The following is a 19,745-nucleotide window of genomic DNA, read 5'->3' as shown; positions in this document are numbered from 1 at the left end:
CCCCCCGTCCACGCCATAAAAACCAAAAAACAACCCCCCTCGTCCTCACGTACCACCCCACCACCCTCCCGATCCACCGCATCATCCTCCGACACTTCCGCCATCTGCCATCCGACCCCACCACCAAAGACATCTTTCCCTCCCCACCTTTATCTGCTTTCCAGAGGGACAACTCTCTCCGTGACTCCCTTGTCCGCTCCACACTCCCCTCCAGCTCCACCACACCCGGCACTTTTCCCTGCAACCGCAGGAAGTGCTACACCTGCCCCCATACCTCCTCCCTCACCCCCATCCCAGGCCCCAAGAAGACTTTCCACATCAAGCAGATGTTCACCTGCACATCTGCCAATGTGGTATACTGCATCCGCTGTACCCGTTATGGCCTCCTCTACATCGAGGAAACCAAGCGGAGGCTTGGGGACCGCTTTGCAGAACACCTACGCTCGGTTCGCACTAAACAACTGCACCTCCCAGTCGCGAACCATTTCAACTCCCCCTCCCATTCCTCAGACGACATGTCCATCCTGGGCCTCCTGCAGTGCCACAACAATGCAACCCGAAGGTTGCAGGAACAGCAACTCATATTCTGCTTGGGAACCCTGCAGCCCAATGGTATCAATGTGGACTTCACAAGCTTCAAAATCTCCCCTCCCCCTACCGCATCCCAAAACCAGCCCAGCTCGTCCCCGCCTCCCTAACCTGTCCTTCCTCCCACCTCAAGCCCCACCCCCATCTCCTACCTACTAACCTCATCCCGCCCCCTTGACCTGTCCGTCCTCCCTGGACTGAGCTATCTCCTCCCTACCTCCCCACCTACACTCACCTTTACTAACTACATCCCTGCCTTTTTGACCTGTCTGTCTCCTCTCCACCTACCTTCTCCTCTAACCATCTTCTATCCGCCTCCCCCTCTCTCCCTATTTATTTCAGAACCCCGTTCCCCTCCCCCATTTCTGAAGAAGGGTCTAGGCCCGAAACGTCAGCCTTCCTGCTCCTCTGATGCTGCTTGGCCTGCTGTGTTCATCCAGCTCTACACCTTGTTATCTACAAAGGGATATGGTTACAATATGTGCATCAGCAAAGATCTAGCAAATGGTGTATAAAGTAGGAAAATGTAAATTGTCCATTTTTGCAGGGAGAATAGTAAAACCGTTAGTTAAGGAGAGAGATTGCAGACCACTGGGACGCAGAGGGATCTGTATGTTCTCGTGCATGAATTGAAATACAGTTGGGAATTAAATACAAATTAGTGCGGTTATGCTTCAGTCATACAGGGTATTATTGAAACTACTTCTGAAGTACTGTGTACAGCATTGGTCTCTTTATTTAAGGCAAGATGCAAACACATTGAAAGCAATTCAAAGAACGTTTACTGAACTCATATCTAGAATGGGTGGGTCATTTTATGAGGAAGAATTGGATAGGCTCGGCTCTATCTAATGGCATCTTTTGTTTTGCTGAAGTAACAGAAAGGATTCATGAATGGAATGTGGATATGGATTTTAAGAAACCATTTGACAAGGTACAACGTGAAAAGATCCGTCAGGGCTCATGTTTACATTTACATTATTAGAATTAGCACCTTAGCAGATCGTACTTGATTATCTAGCACTATCTGTATAAATGGTGGCAGAATATGGATATTAGTTTGTGATGTTGATGCAGTTAAAGCAGAAGGTAAGAAGTGATTTATGAAATTGAGACTTATGAGGTAGGAGGGTCAGTATTCAAATGGAGAAAAATAATTGTCTAAGGACAGAAAAGCAGCAAGTCGTTGCTGTTTTTCAGCCTGAATGGTGTCAGTAGTGGTGCAACTGTAAACAATCAAGAATATCGAAAGGAAATTGGATGATCACTTGAAGGGAGTCAACCTCCAAAGCAACAAGGCACATAGGAATTGGGAGCAACAATAGGCCACTCAACTCATCATGCCTGTTCCCCCATTCAGTAAGATCATGGCTGATCTGATTATTCCAGATCTGATCCTACCACATTCCCATCTACCCCTGATAACCTTTCACCCCTTGCTCACCAAAAATCTATCTGCTTTGAAAATATCCTAGGACTCTACTTCCACTGACTTTTGACAGAGATTTCCAACCCTGACCCTCTGAGAAAGAAATTGTCTTCTCATTTATCTTAAAAGGATGTCTCTTCCTTTTAAACAGCTACCCCAGTTCTAAATTCTTTCAGAAAAAGAAACAATCTTTCCACATCTTCTCAGCATTTACCCTGTCAAGCCCCTTAATGTTTCAATAAACTCACCTTTCATTCTCTAAATTCCAATAAGTAGTTTCCCAACCTGTTAAACCTTTACTCATAGACATCCCTCCATACAGAGATCATCGTAGTGAACCTTCTCTGAACTGACTGTAATGAAATAACATATTTCCTTAAATAAGGTAAACCGAAACTGCTCGTGGTACTCAGATTTGGTCTGACCAGTAGAAAGACTTGCCTACTCTTCTCCAACCCCCTTGAAATAAGGGCCGATTCCATTGGCCTTCTTAATTACCTGCTGCACCTGTGTTTTATCTTTCTGTTTTATGTACAAGGACCCCCAAGCCTCTCTGTGTTGCAATTTTCTGCAGATTTTTCTCCGTTTAAATACTATTCTGTTCTTTTGTTCTCCCTTCCAAAATGAACAACTTCACATTTTCCCATATTATGCTGCATTTTCGAACTTTTTGCCCTCTTCTTTAATCTATCAATGTCTCTTTGTATCCCTCTCACAACTTGCCTTTCCACATATTTTTATGTTTTTTGCAAATTTGGCTTTGTTACGTGCACTTCCTTCCTTCCAAGTCATTAATATATATTGAATACAGTTGCGGTCCCAGCACTGATCCCTGTGGAAACCCACTGGTTATCGCTTTTCAACCTTACACCTTCCTTTCTTGTTTCATCATAAACTTTCTCCCTGTTTCTCCTAACCTCAATTGTAAATGGGAGGCCCCTAATTTTCAAAGTGTGTCTGCTTGTTTTAGTCTCCCCTCACAAAGGGAAACAGCCTCCCAGCAGCTACCTTATCAAGTTCCTTCAGGACCTTGTATGTTTAAATAAGATCATTCTGTTATGCTGTAATAGGTATAAGTCTAACTTGCTCAGTTTTTCCTCCATGAGATACCCCCTTCAGTTCAGGAATCAGTCAAGTGAATCTCTTCTGAACTGTTTGTAATGCAATTGTATCTTTTTAAGGACACCAAGCTGTACACTGTACTCCAAATATGCTCTGTCTAAAGGCAGTGTACAGTTACATCAACACTTCCCTATTTATATTATTGAAGCCCTTTTAAATAAAAAAAAACACTGCATTTCCCTTCCTAATCACTTGCACCAGCTGCTAAAACACTGTGCGCAGAGTTTTGTAGTCTGTCCCCATTCAGATAATATAATGGTTTCCAATTTCTCCTACCAAAATGGACAAGTTCACATTTTCCCATCTTATACTCTCAACTGCCAAATTCTTGCCTGCACACTTTACCTGCCTATATCCCTTTGAGTGTCCTTATGTTTATTTCACTTATCTTTATGCCACCTGCAAATTTAGCTACCAGACGTTCAGTCCCTTCATCCAAGCCATCAATGTAAATTTCAAATGGTTGAGGCTGCAGCACTGATCTCTGTGGCACTGAGATGAAACAGTTTGCCAGCCCAAAAATGACCCATTTATCCTTGTTCCCTTCTTCCTGTTAGCTAACTAGCACTTTATCCATGCTAATATGTTATACCGTCCTGGTACCTTCTCCAAGTGTCTGTATTGCAACTATGGACTGCCTGTATTGCTGAGTTATTCAATATCATGATGTGTAACATCAATCCCATTCATAGACTCATAGGGTCATAGAGATATACAGCACGGACATAGACCCTTTGGTCCAACTTGTCCATGCCGACCAGATATCCTATATAAATCTAGTCCCATTTGCCAGGATTTGGCTCATATCCCTCTAAACCCTTCCCATTCATATACCCATCCAGATCATAGAATCATACAATCCCCATAATGTGGAAACCGGCCATTCGGACCAGCAGGTCCACATTGACCCTCCGAACAGTATCCCACCCAGACCCATTCCCCTACCCTATCCCTGTAACCCTGCATTTCCCATGACTAACCTACCTAGCCTGCACATCCCTGAACACTAGGGGCAATTTAGCATGCCAATCCATCTAACTTGCGTAAGTTTGGACTGTGGGAGGAAACCAGAGCACCCAGCTGAAACCCATACAGACACGGGGAGAGTGTGCAAACTCACAGACAGTCGCCCGAGGGTGGAATCAAATCTGGGTACCTGGCGATGTGAGGCAGCAGTGCTAACTACGAAGCCACTGTACTGCCCACGGTAAAAGATACCTTTTAAATGTTGTGATTGTACCAGCCTCCACCACTTCCTCTGGTAGCTCCTTCCATACATGCAACACGCTCTGTACAAAAACATCCCCTTTATATCTTTCCCCTTTCACCTTAAACTTATGCCCTCTAGTTTTCGACTCCCTCATCCTAGGGAAGGCCTTGCTATTTACCCTATGCGTCCCCCTCATGATTTTATAAACTTGAATAAGGTCACCCCTCAGCCTCTAACCCTCCAGGGAAAATAGCACCAGCCTATTCAGCCTGTCCCTACAGCTCAAACCCTCCAACCCTGGCAACATCCATATAAATCTTTTCTGAACCCTTTCGAATTTCACAACTGTCTTCCTATTGGAGGGAGACCAGAATTGCACGCAGTACTCCAAAAGTTGGACTTGGCCGAACCAATCTCCTGTACAGCTTCAGCATGACCTCCCAAATCCTATAATCAATGTATTGACCAATAAAGACAAGCATACCTAATGCCTTCTTCACTATCCTATCTACCTGCGACTCCAGTTTCAAGGAACTATGAACCTGCACTCCAAGGTCTCTTTGTTCAGCAACACTCCCTAGGACCTTACCATTAAGTGTATAAGTGCTGCCCTGATTTGCCTTTCCAAAATGCAGCACCTCACATTTATCTAAACTAAACTCCATCTGCCACTCCTCAGCCCATTGGCCCAACTGATCAAGATCCTGTGGTACTCTGAGGTAACCTTCTTTGCTGTCCACTACACCTCCAATTTTGGTGTCATCTGCAAACTTACTCGCCATACCTCCTATGTTCATATCCAAATCATTTATATAAATGACAAAAAGCAGTGGACCCAGCACCGATCCTTGTGGCACACCACTGGTCACAGGCCTCCAGTCTGAAAAGCAACCCTCCACTACCACCGTCTGTCTCAGAGTCATAGATTCATACAGCAAGGAAGCAGACTCTTCAGTCCAACTTGTCCCCACTGACCAGACATCCCAATCTGACTTAGTCCCATTTTCCAGCATTTGGCCCATATCCCTCTTAACCCTTCCTATTCATATACCCATCCAGAAGCCTTTTAAATGTCGTAATTTTACTTGCCTCCACTGCTTCCTCTGGTAGCTCATTCCATACACACTCCCACCTTCTGTGTGAAAAAGTTGCTCTTCAGGTCATTTTTAAATCTTTCCCCCTCACCTTAAACCTATGCCCTCTAGTTTTGGACTCCCCACTCTAGGAAAAATTCACCCTATTCATGCTCCTCATGATGTTATAAACCTCTACAAGGTAACCCTACAGCCTCTGACACTCCAGGGGAAAAAAGCCCGAGCCTACTCAGTCTTTCCGTATAATTCAAACCCACCCGTCCTGGCAACATCCGTGTAAATTTTTCTGCACCCTTTCAAATATAACAACATCTTTTCTATAGAACGGCGACCAGAATTGCACGCAGTATTCTAAAAGTTGCCTCACCAATGTCTTGTACAGCTGCAACATGATGTCCCAACTCCAATATTCCATGTTCTGACCAATGAAGGCACGCCAAATGCCTTCTTCATTACCCTGTCTACCTGTGACTCAATTTTCAAGGAACTGTGCATCTGCATGCCTAGGTCTCTTTGTTCGGCAACACTTCCCAGGGCCCTACCATTATCTGTATAAGTCTTGCCCTTGTTTGCCTTACTAAAATGCAACACCTCACATTTATCTAAATTTAACTCCATCTGCCATTGGCCATCTGATCAAGGTCACGTTGTAATCTGAGATAATCATCTTCACTATCCACTACACCACCTATTTTAGTATCGTCTGCAAACATACTAGCCATGCGTCCAATATTCACATCCAAATCATTTATATAAATGACGAAAAGTAGTGGACCCAGCACCAATCCCTGTGGCACAACCCTGGTCACCGGCGTCTAGTCCAAAAGACAAACCTCTACCACCACCTTCTGTCTCCTACCTTCAGGGCAATTTTGTATCGAATTGGATAACTCCCCCTGGATCCCACATGATCCAACTTTACTAACCAGTCTACCATGCACAACCTTGTTGAATGCTGAAGTCCATATAGACAATGTCTACTGCTCTGCCTTCACCAATCTTCTTTGTCACTTCTTCAAAAAAGCCCAATCAGGTTAGTGACACATGATTCCCCATGCACAAAGCCATGTTGACTATCCCTAATCCCTTGTCTTTACCTTTCCAAATGCATGTAAATCCTGTCTCTCAGAATCCCCTCCAACAACTTGCCTACCACTGACATAAGACTCACTAGTCTATAGTTCCCTGGCTTTTCCTTACAGCCTTTCTTAAATAATTGTACTACGTTAGCCAATCTGCAGTCTTTCGGCACCTCACCTGTGGCTGTCGATGATATAAATAACTCAGCAAGGTGCCCAACAATCTCTTCCCTAGCTTCCCTCAAAGTTCTGAGAAACACCTGATAAGGTCCCAGGGAATTGACTACCTTTATGCATTTTAAGACCTCCAGCACCTCCTATTATGTAATATGAACTCTTTTCAAGACATCACTATTTATTTCCCCAAGTCCTCTAGCTTCCATGTCTTTCTACACAGTAAATACTGACATGAAATATTTATTTAGTATTTCACACATTCCCTGTGATTTCACACATAGGTGGCCACGTTAATCTTTAAGAGGCCCTTTTCTCTCCCTAGTTACTCTTTTTTGTTCTTACTGTTTTTATAGAATCACTTTGGATTCTGCTTAACTCTATTTGCCAAAGCTATCTGATGTCCCCTTTTTGCCCTCCTGATTTCCCTCTTAATTATACTCCAACTGCCCTCATACTCCTCTAGGGATTCACTGGATTCCAGCTGTCTATACCTGACATATGCCTCTTTTTTTCTTGACCAGAGTGGATTGCACACTTTTTATGAGCAGGGGTCATTGGAGTGGGAACCATATTTGATTTTTGATTCTCCTCCCTCTAGCCAATAAGTGTTGAAACCAGTTGTATTGCCATCGGTTGATCAGCTAACTCATGGAAGTTTGTAAATCAAACCAGGAACCTTTTAGAACTGAATGACCGATTGTCCAACATTTATTTATCAACAGAGGCATTTTGAAAAAACTTCTAAAATCTCCTATCTTTGTTTTAAACTTCCAGTGTTGCAAATTTTTATTTAATTCTGATCTTTATATTTTAATCCAAAAGTTGTTTTATTCACTCTGCTTTGTTTTTGACTCCTCAGGCCTGCTCATGTTTGCAATTACGCACATTCTCTACACCTCAGCCTTTGGAATGAAGCCCCTGAATCCTGAACCTGGCTGTGGAGTTGTGGTTATTTGTGGAATATCTTACTGCTTGCTCTACCCGTATCTTTCCGGTCCCTTCACCTATCTGGTGGCAGTTTACATCGCTCTGATTGGATTCATGGGCTGGCGAGCCATTGCAGGAGTGCAGCTTTTCAACGACCTCTGGACATGGACCAAACTCTGTGCCTGCCTCGGAGCCGTACTTTTCATGGTGTCTGACCTTACCATTGCCGTCAATAAGTTTTGCTTCCCTGTGCCTTACTCCCGGGCCATCATCATGGCCACTTACTATGCTGCCCAGATGCTCATTTCCCTGTCGGTTGTGGAATGCAAGGATGATAATGATAGGAATATCAGAAAGATGAACTGAGGGACAAACCTCCTCTCCCAATAGTATAACAATGTATTCCTGAGTTCCATAGCCACAGAAACCTGGAAAACAACGGTGTGATCTAATTTAGAGCCACATGATTTATTTTCATTGGTTTGCTTCTGTGTTAGTTTATCATTACCTCCAAGAAGTAGTCTGCAGTTAAAAAGGTGTAATTGCAGTGGTTGAAACCAGGACAGACATTACTCCAACTGAAATCTAGCTAGATGTTCTCATCATACTACACTTTTTTTTAGTTGTGAACTCCCTTCCCGTCAGTAAGGAGATAAAAATGGCCCAAATTCATTTTAGTAAGTATCCCTAGCATCAGAGAATGAGCAGATCTTGCATTGCAAAACTGAATTCTATGACATTGTTAATTTCAGAGTCATTCTCATTAACAGTGTTCTTAAATACCCTTTCCTTGTAGTATTTGGAGGAGTTATAATTAATATTAGTTGTTTGATACATAATTTCAGAACAAAACTATAATGACATTTAAAGGGAATTGGAAAATATTCGAAAGGGAAAAATGTAAAAGAAAGGATGAATGAACATTTGGAAAATGACAAACCGGAAAAGATCTCTTGGTCCATTCAGCCTGTCCCAAATAGATATAATGTCTTGCACAACATAATGAGCACATTCCCATCCCATCCTTCTGGGTGAGGTGAGAAACCAGACACAAATCCAGGCCAGTTAATCGGAGTGGTAGGGGAAACAGGAAAAATTCCTTTTTGACCTCCTGAGGAAATCAGTACTAGTCCAGGGGACCACTCTGGCCCTGATTCACATTCTACAATACCTACCTCTTGTACAAATGTTTTTTGCTTCAAGGAATTGTTAGGGAATTGGGATTAAAATAGGCACCGCCAATTGAAGAACAGACGCAGGGTTGTTGGCCAAGTGATAATTTTCTGTGTTGCAGTTTTTGTAGTGTTTTGTTTGTGATGTACAAATTGCTATATGCTGATTCATGTAACACTCATACCCTGGGTAATGTTTGCAGTGACTAGAGGGACCTAATTTTAAATTGTGATGGCATGTTTTTCCTTTAAAAAATGTGATGTGTTTCAATCTTTAAACAATAACCTATTTTCACTGTTGTAGGCCAGGCGCTGTGGGAAAGATCTACCCTTTACTGTAATGTGATTTAGGGGGAAGTTCAATGCGGTTGTTTTTTGCATTTAGTGTATTCTGGTGCTAACCCACAGTGATGTTACGTCTGTGTAGAGAATAATTTCATAAGTATTTGTGATGGGGACCATTGCCAAATGAGAGAAGATTGAGGGAAGTAGAGTGCTTAAATTCAGAAACGTGTAACTGATGGTCGGGGCTCCTTGCTGGTATCATGTATTCAGAAAATCACTTCCATATTCTGTTTTTGCCATGCAGCATTCCACAGAATTTAAGCTCAGAATGAAAGTATACCAAAATATAAAAATCAAATATTTTACCTACAAGTCGCAAATTAATGTCACATTATTTTAATTTGCCCTCTTAATTCTGTCAGTTTTGAAGGTGTTGACACAAGCTGGGATGTGGTTCAAAGGCTGCTAATAGTCTGGTCCTTTATCAAGCACCCATGAGTAAGCTGGAGTATTGAGTGAAAAGCCATTTTCACTGTTGTGGTATCCCAGCTGAACTCGGTCATACCCTTAACTTGTGTCCTCACGTGCAGTCTTTCTAACAGACATTGCTGATCAGCAATCGTGACATTTTCTTTCTTCTATATCTCAGTCTCCATCCAGAGACGTTCAGAAACTCTGGAACACCCGGTAATTCTAAACAGTCTCAGGATCAAATCGGAGTCCTTCATGGTTTGGCAACTCATTATCTTAATGGGTCAAAGCCACTTGCTGTTGACAGTTAATCTGAAATTTCATCCATATTTCACTTTCTGATTGTGTTTAATTCTATGGGTTTCCTTGTATCAAAACTGTCAGAGTATCTGAAAGGATTTCTCTTCTATTCCTACTTCTCCAATTGAATGTACTCAGTTGTTTATTCGGTGCCAGGACATTCATAATTTGCACTCTTGGTTGAGGAGTGACTGTAAGGGTTTGTAAGAAATTATGCAATGGCCGTTAGGACCTCTTTTGTTCAAAGTACTTTTTTGTTTCAAATGCCATTCCTCTCCAGAGGGGTTGGAGAGCTCAAGAACCTCTGAAATTTCAGGACCTGTCTTTTTAGTTACAAAATGCAAAGATTGTGGAGTATTCTAAACAAAAGATATTGCTCCTGAACTTGCCTTTCTTTTAATAGGTATGTATCAAAGCCCAATTTTCCATTTTACAATTTTATTACCTGCTCCTTTCTCAGTATTCAGACAAAATGGTTTCTTCTTACAACTGAGAGTGCAGTAAAGTTACAGCACCAAGTAAGAATAATAGGCATTACTATTAAATATCATCCATTGGTTTCAGTGTACTAATAACATAAGTGTTACCAACCTGAGGACTTTCTTAGATAAGGCAGTTTTGTGCTCATTGGAGACAGCTATACACACAGAAACATGTAGGTACTGGAGAATTACATAGACATCTACACGTATATACATTTCCTGAACTAGATCTATATATTGATAGTTGTAACTGCTTCCTGTGCCTATAATATATAGACCGCTGTGTGTAGCTGTCTCCTCAACATGCAGTATTTAGATTGTCATATAACTGTATTGTGTCTACTATATATAAAGTCATCTGTAACTGTCTGTTGTACCTACAGTATTTAGACTGCTGTGTAACTGTAGTGTGTGCCTGCAGTATACAGACAGTTGTATGTAATTGTCTCCTATCTCCACAGTAAGTAGACTGTATGCTGAAACTGATTGTAATGCCTTTAACAGTGCTGTGGCTAAGATCAGTTAACTCAGCACAGGCTAATATCATGCATGGAAATTTCCTTTTCTGTATTACTGAGTTACTGCTTGCATTATCTAGCTGAAGCATCAGGAATAGTTAGCTTGTAAATTCTGTACTGACCTCTCTGATATGTAGACTGTGTTCTTTAGAAATAGTCAGACGTAATGATCTTTAGAATTATGGGTGGTTAAAATTAAGCTGTGATAATATAATCTTTACTGAACGATTTAGATGGAGTTATAAACCACAAGAGCAGTCTTCCTTCCATCAGTTTTGGTGAGAGGCACACCGACAACAGTTTAAACAGCACCATTTAAATTAAATCTCTCATGATAATTATAGGTTCTGTCCTTCTGTCAAAGAAGAAGGTAGAGAAGAACATTTTGAAGCCCTAATGAAGTTTATTGCACAAAATGTGTAGCACACAATATTGCAGTGTGTTGGTTAACAGGATTTACCCCAATGTTTTAAATAATTCAGCTCATTTTATTAAAAACCAATGGTTTTAATCATTAATGAAATCATAAAATTCAAAGAACAATGTGAAAGTAAATGGTGCAGTAGGTTAGGAACTGGTCTTTCACTCTGGTATCTTAATTGAAATTCACTGGATGGAATTTTGTGTAAAAGTATCAAGAACCAAATATTGCCTGCTGCCTGGAAGAGTACTGGAGAAGGGAGATCTCAATTCAGTTTCTAGTAATCAGAGATACATGGCACAAAATTACTCCCAATGTGATAGTGGCTGGCATTAAATTGACAAATTTGTGAGAGGACTAAAGGGTGAGAATTAAAAAGAATGTACATTGCAATTAGGCGTGTTCTTGTGACTTTGGAACTGAAGTACTGTATATTATTGGAGGCAGAGTGGATTAACTGAGTACTTGGTGCTGACAGTCAAAGCACAGCAGAAAGTATTGTAGCAATAATATCTATTCTCTTTCTGAATATAGAATAATAATAAACAAAACTGTCATTTTCAATTCTGAAGATGGCATGATAAAGAACTTTCTCCAGAAACAAAGACTTACTCTATTAAGACACATACATTTGAGGTGTTAGGACACAATTTTAGATACAATAAGGTATTAATAACATAGGACTGTTGGGTATTAAGTCTACAATATTATACCAACCTAGGTGAAGAACTAGTGCAGGACGTCACCAAAGTTTAAAATAACACAAAAAAACAAAGTAAATGAACATTAAGGTTCTGAAAACTCAGTTTCAGGGGGATGGAAAGACAGAGGGGGCTAAGGAGACCCAAAACTTGGTGTCATGTGGAAGAATGAGAGTCTGAGAGAGAATAGGGGAGAAAGGTGGGCATTTAGGTTAACAAGAAGAAGAAAGGAAATGTAGAGGAGTAGTGATCTCAACAAAATTGCAAAGGTAAGGAGAGAAAGAAAGGTTCCAATGGATAAAGAAATGTCAGAGATTAGAGATAAGACAAATATTTCTTATTATAAAACCAACATTTTCTTGTATCATATCCATGTATGCAAGAAAGAGGCAAGAAGAACTTGGAAACTTTAAAAATGAAATTTAATATCTCTTTAATGTTAACTTCAAGCTGACATTCAGATTCTGATGACTCAAACAAGTATGTGCACACACAGCTGATTTCCCTGGTCAGAGAGCAACATGGGCCAGCATTATTGACTGAAGGTTAACATTTCAGGCTAATGACCGTTAATCAGAATGGTTAATATGAAATGCTAACTCTGTTTCTCTCTGGATAGATATTGCCGGACCCTCTGAGTGCTTTCAGGAATTTCTTTTAATTTCAGTCTTAAGTGGAGCTAAAATTTGGGGGACATGTGTACAGCAGGCTTCCCAACCCTATGGCCTGTTAAATCACAACAGTTAAGACTTGAAGTTGATATTATTCAAATGAAGGATTTTAGAAAAATCTTGGAGATCAGGTTGGTATATTTTTCTAGTTAAATCTGTTTTCAGTACACTGATCAAGAAAGAAACAAGCCAAATATTGCAAGGCAAGAGAGAAACAAAAATAGCAATGTTCTGTAATAGAGGTAAAAATATGATAAAGAAAACAGAAAGCAGTAGTATTTTAAAAAAAATACAATGAAGTTTGGAAATTAAAGATGAAACTTTTTCCCAACCATGTGAGGACAATTCTGTTTAACTCTGTTAAAATTCTCTCTCCTTTCTTGAAGGCACAAGCTCATATCTTGGAAATGCTCTCAATTTGTCATGCTTTATGCATTAACTTAGCTAGGAAGCTATTTGGACTGCATCAAAGTCAGCCCATTCCTTTTCCATTCAAAGTCTACAAACTCTGATCAGGAATGGGCTCTTTGAATAAGCTTACTGATGTTAAGGCCAATTGTAAACTTCCTTCTTTCAAGTTTAAATCATTGACTAATTTTAGACATTTTAAAACTTTTTTCTGTATTATTTTAGAAACTAATGTCACATGGAATTTCTTACACTTCCATATGTATGCAGCTGGGTGTGTTTTGGGAGAGGATGGAGTGTATATGTTCTTTTGTAGCTGAATTGCAGCAGCTACAAGAATGGTGACTGATGACTGTGTATACTTTTGATCTAACTGTGGGCACAGGACAAGTGTTTGTGTTCACTGTCAATGATACTGTGTAATTAGTTTTATCACCTAACATGTGGTGTATGTAGAAACCTAAAATGTGGTGTACATAGTCTTGAAGTGCCCTAATGTGCCCAATGTATACCAATTTAAAGATGCAATTCACTCAGCAGAATGTATGGCATGTGTACATGCCAGGAGTGCAATTAATTGCTCTACATCAACAATGCACTCTGGATTAAAGGGTAATAATCACTCTACTCTGGCATCTATGTACAGTTGTGTGTCTGTTTACAGTTTACTCAAGTAAAAGGGAATGATTAACTGCTGTATGGTACCGCACTGCTCTGTGTCTCAGTTTCAGATCTAGCAACAATTATATATATAAACACCTTGGTTGGTAGCAGAGGAGATGCTTTTGAGAATAGATTTTGTAGTATTTATACAGCTGGCAGATGAGATGAGTGCAGGACTCAACTTCATTGTTTGCATACGTGAGGAATGTAGTCTTGCATAATGGTTTTCTGTATTGTAAGCTTGGTTCAATTAATAGAGCTCTCAGAAGGTTGCAGGTTGAAATCTTTCACCAAGAAATGAGCTGCTTGGTCACAGCACACATTTCAGTGCAGTGCTGACCTTCTGCTAAGGTGTTAAATTGAGAACCTGCCTACCTGTTCAAGTCCCATGGCCTTATTAAAAAGAACAGAATTTGCCTGGTGACTTGTCTGAACATACCCTTCAATCAATACTACCATAAAAACACATTGACAACTTATTCATCTAATTGCTTTTTGTGAGGTTTTGTGGAAATTTCTTTGCAGTTCTTAGTAATTAATCAAATATGCTAAGTTTCTGAAACATTGATAAAGTACTTTAGAAATGTAGATCTTTCTTTTACATAGGTTAGTGCTTTATTTCACAGACTCACTAAACAATGAAAGGTAAATAGTATTCTTTTCTAAACTTCTGTAGTCTTATAATTTACTTCCTTCAGTGTAAAACATTTCAATAAGTGCATGGGAACCAAACTTCACATTTTTACGACACTTGTATTTGACTTTTCTTGCCTAGAATTGAGGATTGTTGCTGAAGGAATGTTAAGTGGACACAAACTACCCTTCCATATTTACTCATTAAAGTGTGGATCTAGATAAATGCCAAATTGTTTAGTCATAAAGAACTTCACAGCTGAGAACACTTGGCTGCCCTCGCCTAACACCTTGCTTCAGCAGAAGGCACTGAACAGAGATCAGATATAGGAACCTGACTGACTTTGTTTAAGAGAAGATAAAAAATAAAAATAGAGGCCAAAAATAGCTGTTTTCACCATTGTCAGCATTTGTATACCGTAAGGTTGTACTATTAGGATAGGTTTCACAACATCTGCTGAAATACTTGGTATTGAGACCTATTATTACCTTATTGTTATATATGCTATATTCTATGAAAGTCTAATATATTTGCAATCGAAACAAAATAATTATCTGGTTAAATAGAACAAATCATTGTTGAAATAGCAGACAGGAGAATTTGATAATGTGTTAAGTGCCTGAAGTGTGATATTTCTCAGAAATATTTTTAGTGTTTTCATCCCAGTTATTTAATACACAGGGACATTGTAATCCCGAGACCATCTTATTTTATATATGAATATATATAAATATGTGTAGTGCAGTATTAGAACTGAGTAAAGGAGAAGTATATGTTACATAAGAGAGTAATATTTTGGTGAGAAAGAAAGGTTTCTGTTTTCCAATTTTCTCTGTTTTTGAGGAATCGGCTTTCTTCTGACTCTGGACAGATGAAGAAAAGGGGGCAAATATTTGTTTATTTTAGATCTCTGCACTGTTGGTGAAAGTTTTAACACATTATTCAGTATTTTTAAGAATTGGTACATGGAACATGCATAGTAATGTCCCTTTTTCCTCGTGCGAAACAAAGGTGGTGTTACTAGATTGTTTCATTACTTTGATCAGTATTCACTCATATTTAATGAGGATTGTGTGGCTTTCCTGGCAACGGTAAGGATTGACATTTTTGTAAGCAGCACATCTGTTAATTCAAGAAAACAGTGGATTGCAAGCTGACTGTCTTTCCAATACATGCTCTGTTAGGACCTTCCATCTTAATGTAATCTGTACCTATGATAAAACTGACAACTTTTTAAAAGTAATACAGCAAAACATAAAGATTGAAACTGCTTTTCAGACTTAAGTGGGTTATGTTCGTATTTGTGGTTTTTTTCATTTCTAATTTTAGGAATTTTGTTTTAAAGTTGGAGGAACGTGGCTGCTATTCTGTACCAGTACTCCATTTCTAGCTGAATGACTGTTGGTTGAAGTGTTTTGTTTTGGTATGATAAAGTAGAATCCTAATTAAATGTGAATCTAATTGCAGGAACAGTTCAAGCTTGGTTTATATCTGTTTTTTACTAATACATAAGAACTGGACTTTCTGCTCTTTGGTAATTAATAGGAGAATCTAGCCGTATAATAGAATGTCAGTATAATAGAATGGAAAGTACCAACTCAGACACAATCTTAAGGTATGTTGCATTTTATTGTACAATTTCCTTTAGGCCTGGTTGCTATTCATCCCACTTTAGACTAGAAACAGTTATGGTAAAATGTAATAACCTTACTTTAGACAGTTATTTCTTTTAATAATCAGTTTCAGTTTTGTAATTGATGAATCTGTACACAGCTGTATGCATCTACCATGCAATAACTACTGCTGTATCAATTACTTTACTTCACTTCGGGGCACAACAGCCAATAATAGCCCATTTCATGATTAGTTGACCAATATTGTCTATCCTATAATTCCATAGATCAACTAGCGCACAATGTTACTGAACTCTTGAGTGTGAATATCCTGTTAGTGTTACCACAGTGCATGCATTGAATAATCTGTATCTTAATATTCAGATGGTAGCTACCTTTTGGTTTGCATATTTCTGTTATGTATCCTGGTTTACTTTTGTCTTCGTTTTTATTGTAAAGTGTTTATTTTAATTGTAAGAGATAATGCCGTGAAATCATTCTTCACCTATCGTGTAAAATGGATGGCAATGAATGGCTGCCCGTTTTACATCATGTTTGATTCTTTATTCCATTGATGTCAATGGGGCTGCCTAATGTCTGTTAATAAATTGTACAAAGAAAATTGGTGTGCTTCATTTGTTAACTAGCCAATATGATCTCATCCCCTTTTTTAAAATTGCTGAATCCTCAGTGAGATACTGTTCTGTGGATGCTACTGGCAGTACGCCTGGATGTTTCTGATTCATGTGTGAACATAGGCTGTGAACATTGGCAGAGTATTCAGCTGTTCAGTCTATCATCAAGCATGCATTCTCTAGCATAGAATCATAGAATGGTTACACCAAAGAAAGACACCAACTTGCTTATTAGGTCTGAACCAGCTCTCAACAAGACCAATTCAGCTAACCTACTCTGTGATTTTTTGTTTTTTTAGATGCTTATCCAATTCTCTTCTGAAAGCCATAATTGAATCTGCCTCCACTATACTGTCAAGCAAATGTATTCAAGGTCATAATCTGTCATCGCATGAGAAAAGCTTTTCCTTATATTGCCTTCGACTAGTCTGTGGGAAAATAAAAACAATTAGTCACTATTCTCTTTTTCCTGTCACTCGAACCAACTAATCCAGACTGCTATTGTCCCTTTTATGTCATAGGCTATTTTATCAAATGCCTTTTTGAAATCTTTGTACACCCCATGAATTCGCTGTGATTTCCTCAAAAAGCCCACAATTCGCCTTTAATGAATTAAACCACAGATGGTCAAGTGACCATTATTTTTGTCCCAGATTATCATTTCTATAAACTTTCCCAGCACTGAAGCTAAACTGACTGGCCTGCTGCAACTGGGTTTATCTTTACATGCTTTTCTTTTGAACAAGCATATAACATTTGTACTCCTCCAGTACTCTAGTACCAACCTCTGTAGCTAAGGAAATTGGACAATTATGGCCAGTACCTCTGGAATTTCCATACTTGCTTCACTAAGTATCTTCAGATATATCCCAATTATCACTAGTATCATCAATCCAAGCTCAGGAAGCCTTTCCTATATCTCTTCTTTCTCATATTTTAAACCTATCCAGCATTTCAAGCATCTTCTCATACACGATAAATGTGCCAGATCTTCTTTCTTGTAAGGGCAGATTCAAAGCACTTAGACCAGCAGGGCTCAAATTACACGGGGGCAGCAGACAAACTTGCTCTCAAGAGCCATCAAAATACATACAAAGATTCAATTATGGGAGTGACCAATTAAAGATCAGTCACCTCAAAATAGAAGGAACAGATTCCTTGAGGAACTGTTCCTCTAAAGATTCTGTGGTTCCTGATTTTGCCGATCCTCCAGAGACAGAATATGTGATTGGAGAATTAGCAGTGTGGAGGCTCAACATTGATGGGGAGAACTTATCCAAAAACATTTCTTTGCAAAGAAAATCTTTAATTGGCAGGTAAAATATCCTTAATATGGTATCTTTCACATTAATTTAATTCTTCTCTCTTAGCTGTCTGTGCCTGATTCTTCAATTTGATGTTCAAAGGCCAATACAAAATAAGATGTGAGAGCTTTAGAATAGACAATGAAATAAACTTCTACATATTGAGTTGTGAAGCTGAGATTTCATTTGCGTGATTGTTGGCAATAGCAGTTGTGGACAAATGGATGACCAAAACGAAGTTAAAGATTTAGGGAACAGTGTTGGTAAGTGTGAATGAAAAGAGCCAGATTCTCTATTTTCATGTTGCAACAGTAACATTAGATTTAAACATACAGATGAGCTAGAGAACATAAAGCAGGCATTCTTTTTTCCAATGAACCATAATTACAAACAGGAAAGGAAACAAAGTTTAAAGAAGGAACTATTTACACTATGTACATGGAATGACCATGTGGGTTACACGGAGCTGAGAATTCCTTTGTCTATCCACCCCCCCACCCCCATAAAAGACACCCTCCAAGACACTGTAAGACACTAGGAGAGCGCTACAAGATATTTTGTAGTCACTTGAACATTTAGATGAGGCCAGTTTAATGTCTTATCTAAAAGGACAATTGCCAGCAATCATAGCTTGACATCTTGGAGAGTTAGGGAGCTGGAAGAGATTACTGGGTAGGGAGTGAGGCTGTGACGGGATTTTAAAACAGGAGAATTTTAACATTGACGTTGCTTGACTGGGAGCTAATGTAGGTCGGTAACGAGAACAGAACTTGCTGCTACATGTTTTTCATCTATCTAAAGAAGAAGACCTTTTTACAAAAACAACAATAGCAGAAGATGCTATCTGATTCCAACACCCCAAAGGAGTTAGTTAAAGTGAAAATGAAAATATAGCCCCAAGAAAACATAATATGCATTGAGAAATTCTCAAGAGCTCCCAAAGGCAGAAGTATTTTGACTCTTGCACAGTAGTGATCATAATTTAGTACATTCTTGCTCCAAAACCCAAATGCTGAAGCAACAGGAATATCAACACTGTCACCTTAGCCAAACTGCCTTCAGTTATCACCCCACTCTTGGCTCAGCCTTTAGTGTACCAGAGAGTGTACCAATGAACCTTGTCACATTGGCACTTGTCAAATGCTAGGGAAACAGTTAATATGCTGCAACTTAACCTATAAGTATTTATGTTGCTGGCTTTTAAAGCCTTCAATTTGGAGATTGCTCAAAACCTGTTGTTTAGGTGATCCTGAAAAGCTTGTGTGGTTCAGCTTAGACCATGAGCAAATCAAGGAAGCAGGCTGTTAGCTCGATGGACTCCTAGAATGTGATCTCAAGCATTCAGTCTCAGCGCTTTGCTGCAAAAACTTGAACTTTTTTTTGAAATATAATTTATTTTCATAATGGCTATATTTTGTAAAATACAAATGAATGAAAAGATTGCACAGTTTACATTACAAATATTTAGGTGATCTCCCACTTCAAATTGATCTGTATTCAAAGCATTGGCACCAGTGTAGGTTTTGGTTTAGACACTGGCTTTTTCAGCATTTTGCTCTTTGCGTTTTTCAGACGATAAACCATGTTTGCAACCTCATCGGATAAAACCTGTTGGGAATATAAGATGGAGTTACATTAATTTACTGTGAATATTTCCAATATTGAAGGCAATTGATGGTAGAAACTAGGATGGTATAGTTGGTTGGAATTATTTGTTCATCTACTTCTAAGTCCACAAAGAGGCAGATGTGGAATGGTGAATAAAGATTGTGCTCTTTTAAACAGTGGGAGAGACTGAGAAAGAAAGTGAGAGAAAGAAAGACAGAAAGACCATGAAATGC

The 19,745-nt window shown here is 39.4% G+C and overlaps 2 protein-coding genes across 2 annotated transcripts in view; one reads left to right on the top strand and one right to left on the bottom strand.

The window, feature by feature from the left end:
• Positions 1 to 16,587, top strand: part of LOC109915092 (diacylglycerol lipase-alpha-like) — a 171,269-nt gene extending 154,682 nt beyond the window's left edge. The window contains exon 8 of the mRNA XM_048607312.1: positions 7,522 to 16,587. Coding sequence (XP_048463269.1) covers positions 7,522 to 7,992 — 471 coding nt within the window. The 3' untranslated portion in view covers positions 7,993 to 16,587. The remainder of the gene's footprint in view (positions 1 to 7,521) is intronic.
• Positions 16,588 to 19,278: 2,691 nt separating this feature from the next.
• Positions 19,279 to 19,745, bottom strand: part of si:dkey-9k7.3 (circularly permutated Ras protein 1) — a 64,869-nt gene continuing 64,402 nt past the window's right edge. The window contains exon 20 of the mRNA XM_020514695.2: positions 19,279 to 19,512. Within this exon, the coding sequence (XP_020370284.2) occupies positions 19,402 to 19,512 (111 nt within the window). The 3' untranslated portion in view covers positions 19,279 to 19,401. The remainder of the gene's footprint in view (positions 19,513 to 19,745) is intronic.

The sequence above is a fragment of the Rhincodon typus genome, chromosome 17, assembly GCF_021869965.1.
Source record: "Rhincodon typus isolate 14 chromosome 17, sRhiTyp1.1, whole genome shotgun sequence".
In the NCBI taxonomy this organism is placed as follows: domain Eukaryota; kingdom Metazoa; phylum Chordata; class Chondrichthyes; order Orectolobiformes; family Rhincodontidae; genus Rhincodon; species Rhincodon typus.
This window is presented reverse-complemented; position numbering and strand designations above follow the sequence as displayed.